Genomic DNA, 20626 nt, shown 5'->3' on the forward strand with positions numbered 1-20626 from the left:
CAGCATGGCAGTCCTAATCCACCATAAGTGTCCTCTGTTGGAATAACAAACCAACTGGTGGGTGCTATCAGTTTGTCACCGCCCTGGTTATAGGCTTCTGACCACATAAGCCCAGCTTTGGGCATGACTTTCCTCAAATGCTTCCATGGCTCTGCTATCAGTTTTAGGAAATAGAAGTCACAAAGGCAAACAAGTACATAACACTTGAAGCCTCCTTCCCAGGAACTCCTATTTCTTTTATACTGTCGTAAATTGAGTATCTCTCACTGTTATGCCCAGAATTTGTGATCCCCAGAGACCACCAGGGAGCCAAGTCCGATGCAAAAGCAAAGAGCCTTTATTCGAGCTAGCTAGAGCTCAATCCCCTACCTGCACCGACGCAGCGGTGAGATGCCAGAGAGAGAGCGCGAGTTTCAAAAGCACAAAGGTTTTATAGGGATCTAAGGGCAGTTGGTGGGGTGATGGTCGTGTCCTTAGCCGATTGGCTGGGGAAGGTTCAGAGTCCCGATGCGCAGGTTGCCGGGCGTGGTTTGAACGGGAAGTTTGAAGGGGTGAGCGGGAAGTTACTCAAGGGGAGGAGGTGTGGTCTAAGGTTTGAGCGGGAATTTCTTTCTGCGGTTTTCCCCCGGAAAGGGGGCCATGTGGGGGACATAGTCACTCAAGATGGAGGACACAGAACAAAATGGAGTCGGCCGGCCTAGGTCCGCTCTTTCATTCCCCCCTTGTCATGTAGCTTACAGACCCAATCATGGGACCGGCTGCATTTCTATTTTGTCCTCTTCTGTTATTAGGGCTTGTACTGAGCATGGAGGACCATTAGTTGGACAGCCCCCACGTGGTCCCTGACAAACTGGACCAGCCTGTTGATGATAGAGGGTCCAAGGGTTACTAGAAGCAGGATGGTGAGGGGTCCGGCAAGGGCCGAGATGAGGGTAGTTAACTAGGGAGACCAGTTGAACAAAGACTCGTACCAGGACTGAGATTGTTCTCTAACTTTCGTTTTTGCAGCCCTTCCCTTGTGAGGGCCATAGATTCTTTTACGACCCCCAAGTGATCAACATAGAAGCAACATTCTTCCCCTAGGGCTGCACATAGTCCTCCTTGCTGCATGAATAATAAGTCTAATCCCCTTCTGTTTTGGAGTACTACTTCTGATAAGGAAGTAAGGGATTTCTGTAAATGAGAAATTGATTTCTCAATTCTTTCTATGTCTAAGTCAATGGCTGCCCTTAGGGTTCTGTAGTTTTTGTCCTGGATGACGAGTGAGGATATTCCGGTCCCTACCTCCACTAATCCCAGTCCCAAGAGCGCAGCCAGAGTTAGGGTTGTAATGGGCTCTCTTTTACTTCGGGAGTTAGTAGAGCCTAACCTGTTAAATATTTCTTCCCCCGAATGGTACACCAGCTTGGGGATCAACTGCACGAGTACGCAGAAGCCTTCCTTCGAGGAGTTAAGGACTTGGGAGTGGACGCAGGGAGCGAGGCCGCTGGAACAGGCGCATCATGCATTTTTGGGGGGAAGTAGATACACTGTCTCCCTGGGGACTGTTAGGGTTTCACTACAGAGATGTGACTGCCCGGGGGGGCACGTGGCCTTTGCAAGTGCCCTGCCCTGTTACTGCCTGGAGGGTTAGTCTTGCAGTAGCCTGCTGCCATCTGCAGGAGCTAGAGTTGGAGGCTGTTGTATAATTGCCTTTAATGGCAATACCTTCGTAATATGGGAGCCGGACATCTAGACAGAGCCAACAGGACTTGGTCAGGCCGGGCCTAGAAGTGTTTAGTACCTGGTATGCTCTGACAACCGTGCTCCACAGGGGGTCTGTATCAGATAGTAAGTTGTGACCCAGGGCAGGAGATGCGGATGACACTCCAGTAGGGACAGGGGATGTGGAGGGCCGTGTGGCCGGGGCCTGGGTGTTTCTGGGCGTGGCCATCCGGGCGGGGGCAGGTCAGGTAACTAGTTGGGTCCTACCGCCGTGGGGGACTGCTGGGCAAGGGGAGTTGCTTGCATTCGGAGGGTAAATAACGTTCCCTTGTCCTTGGCTCCCAGCCTAACCCAGTCGTATATCCTGAGTCCCCAGGTTTTTCCACTCTCCCATCCTGTTGTTTTTTTACCTTGGCTTGTAAAGGATATAACTATGGGATTACCGTGTCCCCAGGCATATGGCGGTCGGGGGCCACTGGGCCGCTTTACCACGATGAGATCTCCGGTGCGTGGTGGGGTCCACCAGATGTGCCCTGTTGAGACACATGACCAGGAGGCGCAAAAGTAGTCAGCTGCGTCCCCACATGTGCTTGAGCGAGAGTGGCTGGGGCAGACATAGAAATAAAGGTTCTGTGCATGGAATCCGGGGGCATATGGTGACAAGGGGAGCAGAGTTTGGAGGTCTACACAAAGTTCTGGGAACCAAGTGTCCCTGGAGTGGCTCTGGGAAGTCTGATTAAGTATTGTCCCCGAGCTGGTGTCTATGATCTGCCAGGTGATGTTTTGGGGGACGTGGGGACTCTCAACAGCATGAGCAGTGACAAGCAGAGCTAACAGAGTTACCAATATTAGGTGGGTCGAATGCGCTGTAGCTTGAGCTTGAGCGGGTTGTGTTGGTCTCGATTGACAGCCCATTGCGTGACAAAGTCCTTCCGGATTGAGCAGGGGTCCGCTGGCCAAACGTGGGTGTGATGGACCCAGGTTGCAATGCCGTCTACTTTGAGAGCAGTGGGGGTTGTCAGCACCACGATGTAGGGTCCCTCCCAGCACGGCTCGAGGATCTCTTGGCGGTGCCTCTTGATGTAGACCCAGTCTCCCGGCCTGTACTGATGAGGTGTCGGGGTTGGGCTGGCCTTGTAGATGGCATGGAGGCACAGCCAAATGTCCTCGTGCGCCCTCTGGAACCCTCTCAAGGAAAGAAAAAGTTCTTGATCTTTAAACTCAGCAAGAAGTTCAGCTCGAAGGTTGGGAATAATAGGGGGTGGCCTGCCACACATGATCTCGTAGGGAGTAAAACCCAGGGTGTAAGGAGTGTTCCTAACCCGGTAAAGGGCATTCGGTAGGAGAGTCACCCAGTCCCTGCCAGTCTCCATGGTTAATTTGGTAAGGGTCTCTTTTAGGGTTCTATTCATTCTTTCTACCTGTCCTGAGCTCTGGGGCCTATAAGCACAATGTAATTTCCAGTTTGCCCCCACAGCCTTGGCTACTGCCTGCGTTACCTGCGAGATAAAAGCTGGTCCACTGTCTGATCCTACCATGGCAGGAAAACCATACCTGGGTAAGATGTCTTCTAGTAGCTTCTTAGCTACCATCTGAGCTGTTTCATGCTTGGTTGGGTATGCCTCCACCCAGCCAGAGAAGGTGTCTGTAAATACTAAAAGATATTTATAACCATACTTTCCTGGTTTAACTTCAGTGAAGTCGACCTCCCATTGGGCTCCCGGTCTGGTGCCTCTGAGCCTGGTTCTTTTATTTGATGTGGCTCTCGCGTTGGTGAGTTGGCAGGTCTTGCAGGCAGATACAACTTGCTCTATTTTGGTGTCCTGTTGGTGATTCTTGGATTCCGGCATGTCGGATTAAGTCTTTTAATTTTCAGGCCCCCACGTGAGTAGACCGATGCATGTGCTCTAATAGTGAGACTCTGAGCCGGCCTGGCAGCACGAGCTCCTTGTTAGGTGTATACCACCATCCCTTTATCTCCTGGGCCATGGGGAGTTTCTTGATCCACTGTAACTCCTCCTGGGAGTATTTGGGCTGGTCTGGTAAAACTGGGTCTCCCGGGTCCGGGAGTTGTATGGTCATGGTGGGGACTGAAGTAAGGGCTACTGCCTTGGCTGCCTGGTCAGCCTTTCGATTACCTCTAGCTACCGGGTTATCAGTTTTCTGGTGCCCTTGGCCATGGATAATGGCCAGCTTGGCAGGAAGCCATAAGGCCGTAAGCAGGTCAAGTATCTCCTGCTTATTTTTTATAGTCCATCCTTCTGCCGTCAGTAACCCCCTCTCCTGATAAATTGCCCCATGAATATCAGCTGTGGCAAACACATAACGGCTGTCTGTGTAGATGTTAAGCCATTTTTCAGCTCCCAGCATCAGTGCCTTGGTGAGGGCGATGAGCTCTGCTCGCTGGTCTGGCGTTCCGGAGGGTAGAGCCTCTGCCCATACGGTGTCCGTTTCGGTGACAACCACTGCACCCACATACCTGTGTCCGTCCTGCACAAAGCTGCTGCCATCAGTGAACGAAGTAGCCTCGGCATTGGGGAGGGGCCGGTCGGTCAGATCCGTCCAGAATCCATGTACTTGCTCCAGGATCCCCGCACAGTCATGTAGTGGAGCATCTAGGTCAGGGTCGGGCAGCAGGGTTGCAGGATTGAGGGCCACACTGGGGTGGAACCGCACCTGTGGAGGGTTGAGTAGGAGGCTCTGGTAATGAGCCATACGTGTGTTGCTCATCCTTCTATCAGGAGGCTGTTTCAGGACCCCTTCAATGGTGTGTGGGGCCGTGATCCAGATCTCCTGTCGTAGGGTCAGTTTGTTCTGCGTCCTTGACTAGGAGTGCTGTTGCCACAATAATTCTTAGGCATGGCGGCCAGCCAGCAGCCACTGGGTCTAGCTTCTTGGACAGGTAAGCCACCGGGCAGTTCCAGGGGCCTAAGGCTTGAGTTAGAACCCCCTTTTGCTATTTCCTTGTGTTCGTCTACAAAGAGGTGGATGGGCTTCATAATGTCTGGCAGGCCCAGGGCTGGGGCACTTAGGAGGGCCTTTTTTAACTGATTAAAGGCAGTTTCTTCTTTTTCAGTCCATTCAAATGTTTTCCCCTCTTTGGTAGCTTCATATAGGGGCCTGGCGATCTCAGCAAAACCCGGAACCCAGAGGCAACAGTAGCCGGCCAATCCTAGGAATTCCCTTACTTCCCTTCGGGAGGTGGGAGTAGGGATCTTCAGGACAGTTTCTTTTCTGGCATCTGATAACTGCCGCTGCCCGCCCTCCAGGATGTATCCCAGGTAACTTACCCTCTCCCTGCATATCTGAGCCTCCTTCACGGATGCCTGGTACCCCAAGGCCCCCAGGGTAGCCAGCAGGTCCTGGGTCCCTTGCTCACAGTCCTCGGCCGTGTCGGCAGCAATCAGGATGTCATCTACGTACTGTAGGAGGGTGAGGCCAGGGTGCTCCTTTCTGTAGTCGTGTCCAGGTCCTTGTGTAGTGCCTCGTCGAAGATGGTGGGCGAATTTTTGAACCCCTGAGGCAGCCATATCCAGGTGAGTTGCCCGCTGTAGCCCTCCTCCGGATCATGCCACTCGAAGGCGAACAAGGGTTGGCTTTGGGGTGCCAGCGGCAGACGCCAAGAAGAAGGCGTCCTTTAAATCTAGTACAGTATACCAGACCCTGGAGGGCGCCAAGGAGCTCAAAAGAGTATATGGGTTGGGAACAGTTGGGTGTATGTCCGTGACCCTCTTATTTACTACCTGGAGGTCTTGTACCTGGTCTTGTACCTTGTACGTGGATAGTCATTTGTGTGACGCTTTTTGACCGGCAGTAGGGGGGTGTTCCAGGCAGACTGGCAAGGAACTAGTACCCCTAGGCTTTGTAGTCTCCAGATGTGTGGCTGGATCCCCTTCCAGGCCTCCTGAGACATGGGGTATTGTTTGATCCTTACCGGACCTTCTCCTGGCTTGAGCTCTACCAGGACCAGGGTCCTGTGAGTGGCTAGTCCTATCCCCCCCGTCTCTGCCCAAACCGAGGGGAATTCTTGTAGCCACCTGTCTATATTATCCTCTCTCGGGAGCGCCTCCTGGTGGAGGCAGTATTCATCCTCTAGTTTCATGGTCAGGACCTGAATGGGGTGGCCCTTGCCATCGGTGACCCGAGCCCCCCCCCTTGTCTGAAAGTTATCTGAGCTCCAATTGGGTCAGTAAGTCCCATCCTAACAGCAGGTGGGGGCATTCTGGTATTACCATAAAGGAGTGGGATACCCGTCCCGTCCCCAAATCTACCGTTCTTCGGGTAGTCCATGAATACTGGCTCATACCAGTTGCCCCTTGTACCCAGGACTTCTTGCTGGCTAGTTTTCCTTGTGGGGTGCGGAGGACCGAATGTTGCGCTCCAGTGTCGACAAGGAAGTCAACAGGGGTCCCCTCTACTTTAAGAGTTACCCTGGGCTCAGGGAGAGCGTCCGAACCCCAACTGCCCTAATCACTCAGTTCATCTAGCTCTTAAGACTTTTACTCGATCAGTCTTGCTTCCCTTCCCGCTGGCCTTTTTCAGACAATCTTGGGCCCAATGCCCTATCTCCTTGCAGTATGCGCACTGATCTTTCTGCAGCCCCTGCTTCCCCACCTTGGTGGTTCCTTTACCTCCTCTTGAGTCGTCTGCCAGCTGCCGGAGACAGCAGTCTCATTCCTCGGGGGAGTCAGCAGTGGTAGCTAGTAGTATTCTGGCCAAGTCTCGAGTCTGCTTACTGCTGGCAGCCGCCATGGCATGAGCCTGCTTATCCTCAGGAGGCTCCCGGTTATTATATACCTTTTTGGTTACCACCAGTAAATCCTGCAGACTTTTTTTCTCCTAGTCTATCTATTTTCTGTAATTCTCTTCTAATGTCTATGGCCGATTGGTTTACAAAGGCCATGATAACAGCTGCCTTGCTTTCCGGAGCCTCTGGATCCATGGGGGTATAGGTATGGAATGCCTCCATGATCCATTCTAAAAAGGCAGCCGGAGATTCATCTTTTTCCTGTTGCACATTTCCTACCTTGGCCAAATTGGTTGGCTTCCTAGCAGCCATTCGGAGACCCCCCATTAGAGTCTGGCGGTAGACCCGGAGCCTCTCCTTACCTTCTGTCGTGTTGAAATCCCACTTGGGCCGAGTTAAGGGGAAGGAGGCATCTATCTGAGCCTGGTTGGTGGTGGGATTCCCGTCTGCGCCTGGAACTAGTTTTCGGGCCTCATTGAGGATTCTTTCTCTCTCCTCAGTCGTAAACAGCACCTGCAAAAGCTGCTGGCAATTGTCCCACGTGGGCTGATGAGTAAAAAGAACAGAGTCTAATAAATCAATAAGCCCTGCCGGTTTCTCAGAAAACTTAGGATTCTGAGCTTTCCAATTATAGAGGTCACTAGTGGCAAAAGGCCAATAGTGATGGGGCTGATTCCCCTCCGCGTCTGGGGGTCTGGTGGCTCGCAGGGGCAGAGTAGTGGAGTCGGATTGCTCCCTCTGAGCCCTTTGTCTGGTAAAGGGCGGGCTTCCCACTGGAGCATTTCTGCCTCCCGCTCTTGGAACAGTGTCTGCCTCCCCCGGAGGGGGAGGATGGTGTTCCTCCAGCATCCTAGGGGGGTTATACGGGGGAGGAAAAATTAATTCTTCTTCAGTCCCCCCCTTGTAGGACACGGTAGAAGGGTACTGAAGGCTGGGTAAGACTTTTCTTGTTCTCCTTCTCTGTCCCCTGCAAAGCAAGAATGGGTTTCGGCTCCGGAGGGCGTGGAGCTAGGAAGGGCTTAAGCCAAGAGGGTGGGTCTTCTACAAGGTCCTGCCAAGTGATAATGTAAGGGAGCTGATCAGGATGGCCCGTCTTAGGCCAAGAGATGATACCCCTGACTCGGTGGATGGTAGGGAGGTAGAAGATTCCCTCTGGCGGCCATCCGACATTGAAAGCTGGCCACTCGCTAGAACAAAAAACCTGCCACCGACGCTTTCGGACTTCCACACTGAGGTTGTTAGCTCTTCCCCTGACATCCTTAAAGTGATCAGTAGAGTAGTCTGAGTCTGTCCCATAACGTCTGTCCAGTAAGTCCACAGAACAAAACAGAGAAACACAGAAACAGACAGAGAGCCCCTAGAAAGTCTTCCAACTCCGTGGAAGCAAAACTGAAAGCTAGACGACGGCCTCACACCGACTGGCGGGAGTGACCCGCCTCGTCTCAGATCTTTGAGGGGAATCCACGTCCCTCCAGAAGGGAGTATCGGAACGTCTTCTGAAACTCCCGGCCCGTGGTCCTCCCATGTGTCCACTTAGACCGCGCCGGGCACTACCAGAATTTCAGAAATGAGCTCACACAGAAGAGACAGGGAATGAACAGTCACTAACCGTGGCCAGTCAGGCTCTCTGGGTCGGGGGCCCCTCGGGGGTCTTGGGGACCCCGGATGAGCCCCCAAATGTTATGCCCAGAATTCGTGATCCCCAAAGACCACCAGGGAGCCGAGTCCGATGCAAAAGCTAAGAGCCTTTATTTGAGCTAGCTCGAGCTCAATCCCCTACCTGCACCGACGCAGCGATGAGATGCCAGAGAGAGAGCACGAGTTTCAAAAAGCACAAAGGTTTTATAGGGATCTAGGGACAGTTGGTGGGGGTAATGGTCATGCCCTTAGCCGATTGGCTGGGGAAGGTTCAGAGTCCCGATGCGCAGGTTGCCGGGCGTGGTTTGAACGGGAAGTTTGAAGGGGTGAGCGGGGAAGTTACTCAAGGAGGCGTGGTCTGAAGTTTGAGCGGGAATTTCTTTCTGCAGTTTTCCTGGAAAGGGGGCCATGTCGGGGACAGTCACTCAAGATGGAGGACACAGAACAAAATGGAGTCGGCCAGCCTAGGTCCTCTCTTCCACTCACCTCTCTCTTAAATAATAGAATTTATTAAGCACACTATATCCCAAGCGCTATGCGAAATATCTTGTAACACATTTGCTTACTAAGAGTTAACCCCACAAGAAGTGCTTGGCCATGCATAAGAATCAGTCTTCAGTGAATGTCAGACTTTTCCTGAGAGGATCGCTTTAAGGACCATTAGGAAATTCAACACTCCTCTAAGCAGGGTGACCAACTGTCCCATATCGCCCAGTATTGAGGGGGTTTCCTGGGATGCAGGACTTTCAGTGCTAAAACCAGGATCAGTCAGTTACTCCACTCCTAGGAATAGCAGAGGTTGCCACCAAATATAAAAGTTGATTCCGGATACATTATCCTTGTTGAAATTCAAGATGGGTGCTCTGAGATCCAGATTTTTTAATTTTTGATGTCACAAAACATAAATTCTAGTTCATGAAGAAAAAAAAAAAGAAACTCGTCCAAGAAAGGAGAGTGGGTTTTTTATTAGAAAAGGAATTATAGCATGGAATCGAAACTCTTAGTATATAGACAGACTTGGATTTCCATCCCTGTTTTGCTGCTTACTAGTTATGTGAATTTGGGCAAGTGGTTAATCTTCAATATCTTTAAAAATCAGGATGCTAGTAGCTATCTCATTAGGTTGTTAATGAAAACTTAAAAAGGTAGTGATGCATCTGAAGCTCATAGCCCAGTACCGGAGGCACGTATGGTAAGCAGTTATCAGCTGCTATCAATAGGCTAAACCTTGGTCTCCTATTTGAGTACTCCTTTAACTAGACTCCCATGGATCTTCTCCAGAGCCACATTTCCTTTGTGTGTGTCTGTCTTTCAAAAAGAATTTACAGAAGCCAAGTCTGGCTTGATACAATAACGTCTTTCTAAAGAAAATAAAGAGTATTCTTCCATTTGCTTCCCCTTGGGAAAATAGTATTTATGAACAGTAACTATACAATAAGCATTTCTGTAGGAAGCATTTTACAAGGCATTGACTCACCCAATTCCCACAACCCTCTGATCTGCACACTATTATTTCTTTTGAAAGAGGAGGATCCTGAAGCTCGGAGATTTCATGTAACTAGCCCAAGGTCACCTGGCATGACCAGGCCAGTAATCAAATCCCGTCCATCCAGTTCTGAACCCTCTTTCTTTAATGCTCTAGAAACCCAATGGGGTAACTGCGCAACTGTACTTTGGGAGGGAAGGAGGGCAAGGCTCAAGAAACTTCTTGAGGTGACCCCAACAAGGTCCTGGAAAAATGAACAGGAAAGCACCAGGCGGGAAAAGGGGGAGCATTTCAAATGGAGGTAACAAAGGCAAAAGCAGGGAGGTCAGAACTGCAAATCCCTCCACCTTTTTTCCCCCCTCTTGAGAGCGAGGGTTGGGGATTCAAGTGCGGACTTCGGGTGCAAAAACCCTTGGTTCGCCCAATATCCACTCGCCTCTCTCCTCGCCCCAGTTTGGCTCCCTGCACCCCAACTTCCCGGCCCCCTCGTCCCTTTCCGGGATAAAAGCCCGGAGGAGCTACCGACCGGAAACTGGCAGGGAGGCTGGGGGAGGAGGGGCGTGTGTGGGGCCGAGAGACACAGACCTGGACGCGCAAGGCAGGGAGGTGGGACCCAACGTCATACCCACGCGAGTTCGCTCTTTTTTCACCCTCGGCCCGCCCACTGTCCTTCCGGCCGTATTGTGACCCTGGAGAGCAACGCACCTAAGACCCAGGAAGCGGCGCACGGGGCCGTCGCCCGCCACCTCACCCGCACGCCGGCTGGAGCAACCGTTACTAACCACTGCGACTGCGCCTGCGCTGGCCCCGGCTGACGCGCGAGGAAGCCAGGCCAGAGCCTGGGAGGTGCGGAGGTAGGCCGGGGGTTGGGCCTCTTTTCACCAATATAAAGAGAGGAACGGGGAACCACGTGTCCACAAGATACCAATCATATTTCCTACTCTGAAATCCCTCCGGGGGGGGGGGCGGGAAAAGTGGGTTTGGTGCAGGATCACGTGATCTGAAAAGGTAAATAGAGCCACGTGGTTTTTCCTGGACTGCTGCAAACCTTGGCGCCAAGACGTACCCTCGTTGAACAATTACTTAATGAACGTGTGTGACGTGCTAAGCACTGTGATGATACTGCGGCTGCTGAGATATAATCGCTACTTCAGAACGCTCCCAATTAAGTTTGTTTATGTATTCATTTATTTTTTTTTAAATTTATTTTGAGAGAGAAAGAGCTCGCGCAGGATTGCGGGAGAGGCAGAGAGAGAGAGAGCGAGAGCCCCAGCAGACTCTGCACTGTGATCGAGGAGCCCGATGTGGGGCTCCAACCCATGAATGGCGAGATCATGACCTGAGCGGAAACAAATCAAGAATTTAACGCTTAACCACCTGGGCCACCCAGGTGCCCCTTATGTATTCATTTCAGTCTCAGCCACTGTACTAGTGTTTCCCGTATTACATTTCCTTTAATGAGTACCCATCAGATGCTCATGAAAAGATTGCTAAAGGAATTTGTTTTCTCTCTCCCTCAGCCCTTGGGGTAATGAAAAAGAGGTAGGTTTTTACCTACGAGGATAGATTATATATTTTGATCTGGCAATAATCAGTGGCTAATCATTATTCAGGTCTTAACGGTGTTCACTTCCTAGAAATATCCCTGTCATTCAACGTCCAAGGCTAAAACTAATGATGCTTACAAAGAACTAGGAAGAGACTTAGTCATGTTGCATAGACAGAGGATAAAACAATATGCAAACGTGAGGCTTTTCAACAAAGTGCTTTATTGGAGGACACAGGGTAAAGTGAAGGGCATGAGGTGGGTGGAGATGATGCTCTCCAGAGGTGACACTCAATTCTTACAGTACTTCTTGGTGTCCAGGTTCTTGTGCTCCTTGTTATATGGGGCCTTTGAAAAGCAGATGGCAGCATTGCGGTCACAGTTGCAGATGAAGGCCTCACAGGGTTTGTTTTCATCTGGAAAAGAGCAAGAGGAGAGGACTGAGCCAAGGTAGATCCTGCTTTGTCCAGTCTGGAGGGAAGGAAGAATTAACTGGAATAAATAATGGCCATTACATTCATACAAATTTGGGTTTGATAGATTAAGCAAATAAAAATACCAGAATTTCAGAAAAACAAAAAAAAATTGCAATGTTTGGAATGTAGAATAAAAAATGTTCATTGTCTATCTGAAAGTCAAATTTAATTGGACAACATGTGTTTACTCTGGCAATCCTAGGTGTGATCGATGCTGTTAGGAAAGTCCTATCTGTTTCACATCCCTAAATGAGCTCTTATAACCCACAGAGCTATAGATCTTTGATAACATAGGCAAGCAATTTATAAACAATATGGAAAACACTAAAACATATACTCGAAGCAGCAAAGTATTGTGCATATAAACTTAGTGAAGTTTAGCAAGCAAATTTCTCTACTTTAAAACACATTTAAAAAATTACAGAACAGGGGCACCTGGGTGGCTCAGTTGGTTAAGCGTCCGACTTCAGCTCAGGTCAATGATCTCACGGTTTGTGAGTTTGAGCCCCGAGTCAGGCTCTGTGCTGACAGCTCAGAACCTGGAGCCTGCTTTGGATTTTGTCTCCTTCTCTCTCTACCCCTCCCCACTTATACTCTGCCTCTCAAAAATAAATGAATGTAGAAATTTTTTTTAAATAAAAATAAAAATTGCAGAACATTCTTACAGTAGAATATTATACAGATATTTAAAACAATTAAGTACACCTATATGTGGAAATGTTTCCAAGATATTTTATTAAAGGAAAATGAAGGGCAATGCATCTAACTAGTTATCTTGGGTAGCAGGATTATAGGCACCTTCCACTTTCCATGATATATTTCTGTAGAGTTTGAAATTACACTACTTTGGCCTTGTTTATTTTTATAGCCAAAAGAAACAACAATGATAACTTTTAAAATGCATTTCAAATTTGTTATCTATAATTTAATTATGTACTTCTGCTTACGTTCAATAATCTTATTAAAGTTTTGTTCCTCTCTGATCCTTTTTTTTTTTTAAGAGAGAGAGAGAGAGAGAGAGAGAGAGAGAGAGAGTGAGTGGGGGAGAGGGGCAGAGGTCATGATCCCAGGGTCATGGGACTGAGCCCCGCTTTGGGCTCTGCACTGAGCATGGAGCCTGCTTAAGATTCTTTTTCTCCCCCTCTGCCCCTCTCTCCTATTTGCATTCTCTCTCTAAAAAAAAAATAATAAGTAAATTAAAAAAATAAAAGGGAAGGCTGCACAGAGAAAGCAACATTTGAAGTCCTGGAATGAGACTTCACATGGGAAGTGTTTCATGCAGAAGGAACAAAGGACTTGAGGTGGGCACGTGCCTAGCTATGATTAAAACGATAAAAACGTTATTCCAAGGATAAGCACAAATGAACACAGAGCTATGAAATCATTTATTCCTTAAGATGGTGGGATTCCTGGGGCGCTTGAGTGACTCCATCGGTTAAGCATCTGATGCTTGATTTCGGCTCAGGTCATGATCTCAAGTTGCTGCATCAGATCAGGCTCTGTGCTGACAGCATGCTTGGGATCCACCCCCCCCCCAAATAAACAAATAAATAAATAAACTTTAACAGTGCTTTAAAAAAGATGGTGGGATTCCTGGTAACTTTTTTCTTGGCCCTCTGGATTTGAGTTACAGTTATTCCAATGATGTATGTACAGTTTTGGAAAGTGGGACCCGTCTGTGAGTGCATAGAAAAGAGTAGTGAAAATCCAGAATGCTAGCCTAGCATGACAATACTATTCACCTCTGAACTGTCTGCCCTTCAGAACCACCTTCATAAAGGAACACATTTCACCATGAGCTGTGCATAACTTAGTGGTTAAGACCAGAACCTTTGAAATCAGAAACAACTGAGTTCAAATGCTGGCCCTACCACTTACAAGCTCTGTGATTTTGGGCAAGTAGCTATTTTTGAGCCTCAGCTTCCTCACCTGTAAAATGGGATTAATAAAACATATATATGCTCAGCGTACTCCCTGGTATGTAATAAGAAACTAATAAATGGTAGTTCTAAGCTCCTTTCATGAAATAACGAAGCTATATAGCATGGCAGTTAAGAACAGAGACCTTGGAGCCATATAAACCTGTTCAAAACCAGACACCCCAGGGTGTCTGGGTGGCTCAGTTGGTTAAGCATCTGACTCTTCATTTTGGCTCAGGTCATGAATTTACAATTTGTGACATGGAGCCCCTATAGGCTCCTTGTAGGACTCTGTGCTGGCAGTGCAGAACCTACTTGGGATTCTCTCTCTCCCTCTCTCTCTGCCCCTCTCCCGCATTCTATCTCTCTCTCTGTCTCTCAAAAACAAAAACAAAAACCCTCAGAAAAACCCAAATGGGGCGCCTGGGTGGCTCAGTCGGTTAAGTGTCTGACTTCGACTTCTGCTCAGGTCATGATCTCGTGGTTCATGAGTCCGAGCCTGCAACAGGCTCTGTGCTGACAGCTCAGAGTCTGGAGCCTGCTTAGGATTCTATGTCTACCTCCCTCTCTGCCCCTCCTCTGCTCACACTCTGTCTCTCTCAAAAATAAAATAAACATTAATTTAAAAATTTCAAAAGTTCTGAAACTGCTAAAAAAAAAAAAAAAAAGTCCCAAACAGTGGGTGCCCAGTTTCCTCATCTGTCAAACAAGTATAATAATAATACCTATCTCATAGGATTGTTGCCAGGATTAAAGGAGACACAGCTTGGCACCAAGGCGATCAATAAATGGTGGATATCATTACTATTATTTCTTCCACAAAGGAGTTAACCTACCGCTGCAGGTGATCTCAGATCCAGAGCATGAGTATGAGTAGGTTTTGGTGTAGGGGTTGTCCAGGAGGAATTTACAGCTGTCCAGTTTCTTGGCTTGTGAGTAGCAGTGGTCGTGTGTCTGGCAACACCTAAAGAGTGGGGGAAGGACAGAGCTCAGGCAGGGGCAGGGCAGCAGGGCAGGCTCATCAAGGGGAATGATTTAGCTGACATGCTCCGGAAGATATTTATCCTGTGGCTTGAAAAATGTAAGTCCTTTTATCGTGTTTATTGAAGGCGATTTAAAAATGGGTTGCAGGAATATCGTACAATCACGTATGTGTTCTGAAGATGCAGTGAGAGTCTTAACCACTGCTGGAAGAGGACAGTCCAATCGACGCTGTGGTGTTTTGTGATGCAATATTCTGCCACTAGAGGGCAGCAGCATCCACTATTGCTTGACATCAACCTTCCGCCTTTGCTCCTAACCGAGAGCACTGGATTCAGGGGCCTCTTGGAGCATTTTTGTTTATACAAGAGTTTAAAATGTGTTACCCTTAGCAAATATGCAAATCCATTTTCTGTGCCTCCTCGTGAGATCCTTGGCTTGTGCCCTCCCCCCACCGCACGGGCACTCCCCTCTCCCTGCCGATCAATCACTCACTTGTCCAGTTCATCCACAGGCGTGCCGGACCCACCCAGGCCACAGTAGCAGCCGTAGTCGGTGTAATCCCTCACGGGGTCACTCTCGGGGATCGTACACTTGATCATGTTGCGGAACTGCCACACTGCCCGCGGGCTGACGCCCCCCTCAGCAGCACCCACTGCAAGAAAACACAGCCAGAGTTTAAATCCATTCTGACTGGCTCTGCCAGCGCCCAGGGGCCCCACTGCCTCCTGCCTGCTCTCTGGCCCCACGCTGCCTTTCACCCCTCCAGCTGCCTCCTCGGAAGAGAGCTGGACACAGAAACCTGGTAATGTAAATGAGGATTTTTTCTTTTTATAAAGCTTTTTAAAGATATTTTTTATAGAGGGGCGCCTGGGTGGCTCAGTCGGTTAAGCGTCCGACTTCAGCTCAGGTCACGATCTGACAGACCGTGAGTTCGAGCCCCGTGTCGGGCTCTGGGCTGATGGCTCAGAGTCTGGAGCCTGCTTCCGGTTCTGTGTCTCCCTCTCTGTCTGCCCCTCCCCCATTCATGCTCTGTCTCTCTCTGTCTCAAAAATAAACTAAAAAAAAAAAAAAAAAATATTTTTTATCGAGATAAAATTCACATAACAAAATTCACCATTTAAACACTTAAAATGGACATTTCATGGGCACCTGGGTGGCTCAGTCAGTTGAGTGTCAGACTTGGACTTAGGTCATGATCTCAGGGTTCGTGGGTTCGAGCCCTGCACTGGAATAGCTGCTGTCAGTGCAGCGCCGGCTTCTGATCCTCTGTCGCCCCCCACCCCCCCATCCCCCCCCACCCCCGCCTTTCTCCCCTCTCAAGCGCGCTTGCGCACTCTCAAAAATAAATAAAAAATAGTTTTAAAAATGTACATTTCTGTGGTTTTTAGTATATTCACAGAGTTGTGGAACCATCACCACTAAATCTAGAACATTTTCATCACCCCCAAAAGAACATCCTGTTCCCATTAGCATTCCTTCCCCTTTTCCCCTCTCCCCTCTGGCAACCAGTAAACTCTATGGATTTTCCTATTATGAACACTTCATGTAAATGGAATCATACAGCATAATTTTTTTTTAAGTTTACCAGTCCTTTTTTAAAAAAGTTTATTTATTTTGAGAGAGATAGAGCATGAGAGCAGAGGAGAGACAGACAGAGGGAGAAAGAGAATCCCAAGCAGGCTCTGCACTATCAGCACATAGCCCGGAAGCCGGGCTTGAACTCACAAACTGTGAGATCATAATCTGAGCCGAAACCAAGAGTCTGATACTTAACCTACGGAGCCACCCAGGCACCCCTAGCACAATGTTTTTGATGTTCATCCACATTATAACATATATCAATACTTCATTCCTTTTATAGTTGAATAGCATTCCACTGTGTGGAGAGACCGCATTTATCACTTGATAGACATTTGGGTTGTTTATACTTTTTGGTTCTCATGAATAGTGCTGCTATTACCAGTTGTGCACTAGTTTTTGTGTAAACATATGTTTTCTATGAGGTCCCCATTATTTATCCAGCAAATATTTATTGAGCACCAATTATGGGCCAGTCACTGCTGTAGGAACTGAAATACATCAGTGAGCAAATAGAAAATCTGTAACCTCATTGAGTTTATAAAGCTCAATGCTTTTGAGTTTATAAAGCTCCCTAGTAGGGTAGAAAAACAGTAAGCAATAAATGAAATAAATAAGGAAATCGGATCCTTTGTTAGAGCTCCAGGCTCTGAGCATGGTAAGGGGAATCTAAAATGGGTTAGGTGGGAGGGGCGCCCGGGTGGCTCAGTGGGTTAAGTGTCCCACTTCAGCTCAGGTCATGATCTTGCAGTTTGTGGGTTCAAGCTCCGTGTCGGACTCTGTGCTGACAGCTCAGATCCTGGAGCCTGCTTCAGATTCTGTGCCTTCTCCTCTCTCTGCCCCTCCCATGCTCTGTCTCTCAATAATAAATAAACATTTTTAAAAATTTTTTTAATTAAAAAAAATAAAATGGGTTAGTTGGGAGGCGCCTGGGTGGTTCAGTCCATTAAGCATCCGACTCTTGACTTCAGCTCAGGTCATGATCTCACGGTTGCTGAATTTGAGCCCCATGCTGGGCTCTGTGCTGACAGCACTGAGCCTGCTTGGGATTCTCTCTCTGTCCCTCCCCCATTCATGTGCGTGTGCATGCTTGCTCTCTCTTTCTCTCTCAAAATAAATAAACTTTAAAAAAAGGATGGGTTAGGTGGGGATGTGGCGGGGTTGAGATGGGGCAGGAGCATAAAGAGGCCTGTGTGGCCTTCCATCCTCAACAGGACAAGCTCTCTTCTGCCTCAAGGCCCACACACCTGCCATTCCCTCTGACTGGCACACTTTGTCATCTTTTTTTTTTTTTCAAATGTTTATTTATTTTTGAGAGAGAGACAGAGACAGTGCGGTAGGGGGAAAGACAGAAGGAGGGAGACACAGAATCTGAAGCAGGCTCCAGGCTCTGAGCTGTCAGCACAGAGCCCGATGTGGGGCTGGAACCCACGAACTGGGAGATTATGATCCCAGCGGAAGTCGGATGCTTAACCTAGCTACCCAGTCGCCTTGACCTGTCATCTTTTCAAAAGGCTGGAGGATCTTGTTTTAAATGCCACCTCTTCTTTCTTGACCACCTAAGCCAAGTGGCTCCTCTGCTACCATTTTTCTTTATGTTGTTTGCTTCACAGTACCTATAGCAGTCTGTATCTGTCATTTATTTATGCCTCCCTCTCACTGGACCATAAAGTCAAGGACAGGCCTCAGGGCTTTTGTACCCCAGGGTCTGACACATAGTAGGTGCTCAATAAGTATCTATTAAATAAGTTTTTAAAAAGTCTTCTTGTAGCTGAGTGCCTGCCCAAACCAGGCACAAGGCTTGGCACAGCAGACTCAGGAGGCAGGACCCCTTCACATTTTCAGGGCCAGCCCCTGTGAGATTTGGGGCCCTGAAGAGGGCGCTACATGATTTTGGGGTCCCATTCACGTGGCCACCAGTATCATCTTTTTGCCCCATGCCTTGCCCTTTCTTCCCTTGATCTGCCGTGCGCACTGGAGCCACTCCATATGCTTATACCCCAGGGCAAAGGGAGGGTGGCAGCTGGTCACGCTCCCCTGTGAGCAGCCTCCACACTGGCAGCAGACAGACAGGAGTGGCCTGGCTACTTTGGCCCATCTCCAGACCCCCCTCCCCGCCCCCCCGCCTGCTTCCCTGTTTTCTCAGTCTCTGATCCAGCCAGCTCTGCTCTTTGCACAGGCCAGACCTACACAAAGCTAATTTTCATGTGTGTGCCTGTGTGTGTGTGTGGCGGGAGGGGAGGGGAACGCGTCCATCTAGAAGTCCTCAGTCTCAACCCAGAGCCTGATACCTTGGAGGCTCTGATATATCAGTGTTGAATGGATGAATGAGGTGGGATTTGAATTCCAATATATCTGATTCCATGGATTCATTCAATAAATGGCGCAAACAGCTCTATCATTGCTCTCATGGAGCCCATACTTCAATATGGGTGGAGAATAAAAAAGGAGGGGCACCTGGGTGGCTCAGTCGGTTAAGTGTCCGGCTCTTGATGTCAGCTCAGGTCTTTTTTTTTTTTTTATATTTATTTTATTTTTGTGTGTGTGTGAGAGAGAGAGAGAGACACAGAGTGCCAGTGGGGGAGGGGCAGAGAGAGAGGGAGGCACAGAATCCAAAACAAAGCAGGGTCCAGGCTCTGAGCTGTCAGCACAGAGCCCAATGCGGGGCTTGTACCCACGCACTGTGAGATCATGACCTGAGCCAAAGTCAGATGCTTAACCAACTGAGCCCCCTAGGAGCCCCTCAGCTCAGGTCTTGATCTCAGGGTTGTGAGTTCAAGCCCCGTGTTGGTAGAGTTTACTGAAAAAAAAAAAAATTAAAGCTTTAAGAAAAGGGAATGCATCAACAAGAAACAAGATACAAATTGCAGGCAAATGTAGGTGCTGGGAAGACCCCAGGCCAAGGCAATATGGTAGAGGGCAGGTAGGCCCTTCTGAGGAGGGTCATCTGAATTTGGACCTGGAGGTTGGAAAGGTGCCAACTGTGGGGGAATTTGTTATGGGAGCTGTTAAGCCCCATAGAGAGCCCCGAAAAAAGCCTCCAAGGCTGGCCAGCCTTGTGACCTGTGACCCCCATTCCAGAGAAGTGAGATCTTAGCGCTGAGCTGAGGAGACTCACCTACCTGTAAGCAGAGCAGCCAGCACAAGGAATTTCATCCTGTTAAGTTGCCGAGCAAGAGAAAGGACTAAAGCCACCTACTGCCTCTCTCTTTATACCCATACCATGTCTCCAAGATAAGGCTGTAGTGTTTGCTTTGCTCCCAACCTGCTCTGAATTGGCCTTGAACCTGTCTGTTGCAGGAATAACCTTTACCGACGAGCAAGCCCTGCCAGCAAGGGATCATTGGAAAAAGGGGGATATGTGTGGGTCATCGGCATCTTTTAATGGAAGGGATTATTTCTGGAATTTGTATGGCTCAGAATCTTGACCCTCCCCCACCCCTTTGCACTCAGCCCAATTCTATCATTGCCTGCATGTCTTATGGGTCTGAGCTGTGGGTCTCAGTGAATAGTCCCATCAATCATGCATTTAACAGATGAGCAAATGGGTTCAGAGAGGTGAAGTAACTTGCCTGAGGTCACACAGCCATCTAAGGGCGGGGAGCAGGGGCCCACACTTAGGCATGTCTGATTCTTTCTTTTTTTAAGTTTATTTATTTACTTTTGAGGGAGGGAAGGAGGGAGGGAGAGAGAGAAAGGCAGAAAGAGAAGGAGAGAAAGGATCCCAAGCAGGCTGTATGCTGCCAGTGCAGAGCCCGATGCAGGGCTCGATCCCACAACTGTGAGATCATGAACTGAGCTGAAACCAAGAGTTGGACGCTTAACCGGCTGAGCCACCCAGGCGACCCTAGGCATGTCTGATTCTAAGGCACATGTTTTATTTTTCTGCACTACATTAATACCACCCCTCCTTCATTCTCCAGTGTGGGTTTGCAAGGACACCCTGGACTTTGGAGTTCCAAAGACTTGGATCTGACTTGTAGAATGAAAGCGCACATATCAAATGTTTGTATAACATTTTTAAGGAGAAATTCACATAGCATAAAATTAACCATTTTATTTTATTGTTTTTTAAATGTTTTATTTATTTTGTGGGGAACCTGGGTGGCTCAGTCAGTTGAGCATCCGATTTCGGCTCAGGTCATGATCTCATGGTTCGTGAGTTCAAGCCCCGCATCGGGCTCTCCGCTGTCAGCTCATAGCCTGCTTCAGATCCTCTGTCCCCCTCTCTCTCTGCTCCTCCCCCCACCTTGCTCATTCTCTCTCTCTCTTTCTCTCTCAAACATAAACAATAAGCATTAAAAAATGTTTTATTTATTTTTGAGAGTGAGTGGGGGAGGTGCAGAAAAGGTGGGGAGAGAGGATCTGAAGGGGGCTCTGTACTGAGAGCAGAGAGCCCAATGCTCACAAACTGTGAGATCATGACCTGAGCCAAAGTCAGACACTCAAATCAACTGAGCCACCCAGTTGCCCCAGCCATTTTTTTTAAGGTTTTTTTTTAATGTTTATTTTTGAGAGACAGAGAGAGACAGAGTGTGAGTGGGGGAG

General features: G+C 48.7%; 1 protein-coding gene and 2 long non-coding RNA genes across 6 annotated transcripts; 1 reads left to right on the forward strand and 2 right to left on the reverse strand.

The window, feature by feature from the left end:
• Positions 1-317: 317 nt before the first annotated feature.
• On the reverse strand, positions 318-10276 carry LOC132665191 (uncharacterized). Of its 4 annotated transcripts, XR_013551354.2 has the most exons (3): positions 10161-10245; positions 3382-6997; positions 318-3271 (listed from the first exon to the last, which is right to left on the reverse strand). It is a non-coding gene; the product is annotated as an uncharacterized LOC132665191 (long non-coding RNA). The 4 variants fall into 4 exon arrangements; XR_013551356.2 differs by having other exon boundaries at positions 318-6997; positions 10205-10276; XR_013551355.2 differs by having other exon boundaries at positions 318-6997; positions 10201-10253.
• Positions 7318-15122, forward strand: LOC144613904 (uncharacterized). The gene is made up of 3 exons (XR_013551357.2): positions 7318-7413; positions 10153-10429; positions 15012-15122. It is a non-coding gene; the product is annotated as an uncharacterized LOC144613904 (long non-coding RNA).
• On the reverse strand, positions 11331-19286 carry PLA2G1B (phospholipase A2 group IB). The gene is made up of 4 exons (XM_060612444.3): positions 19201-19286; positions 14993-15152; positions 14353-14480; positions 11331-11537 (listed from the first exon to the last, which is right to left on the reverse strand). The coding sequence occupies exons 1-4, from the start codon at positions 19232-19234 to the stop codon at positions 11413-11415; spliced, it is 447 nt and encodes a 148-aa protein (XP_060468427.1). The 5' UTR covers positions 19235-19286; the 3' UTR covers positions 11331-11412.
• Between the last annotated feature and the right edge of the window lie 1340 nt (positions 19287-20626).

The sequence above is a fragment of the Panthera onca genome, chromosome D3, assembly GCF_046562875.1.
Source record: "Panthera onca isolate mPanOnc1 chromosome D3, mPanOnc1 haplotype 2, whole genome shotgun sequence".
Taxonomy (NCBI): domain Eukaryota; kingdom Metazoa; phylum Chordata; class Mammalia; order Carnivora; family Felidae; genus Panthera; species Panthera onca.

What these genes read in the sequence shown, in the direction of transcription:
- PLA2G1B (XM_060612444.3), bottom strand. Translation starts at nt 19,234, where the DNA reads ATGAAATTCCTTGTGCTGGCTGCTCTGCTTACAG. An exon ending in GCTGGCTGCTCTGCTTACAG is followed by an intron (nt 15,153 to 19,200) that starts GTAGGTGAGTCT and finishes GTTTTCTTGCAG; the next exon opens with TGGGTGCTGCTGAGGGGGGC. An exon ending in ATCTGAGATCACCTGCAGCG is followed by an intron (nt 11,538 to 14,352) that starts GTAGGTTAACTC and finishes GCTCTTTTCCAG; the next exon opens with ATGAAAACAAACCCTGTGAG.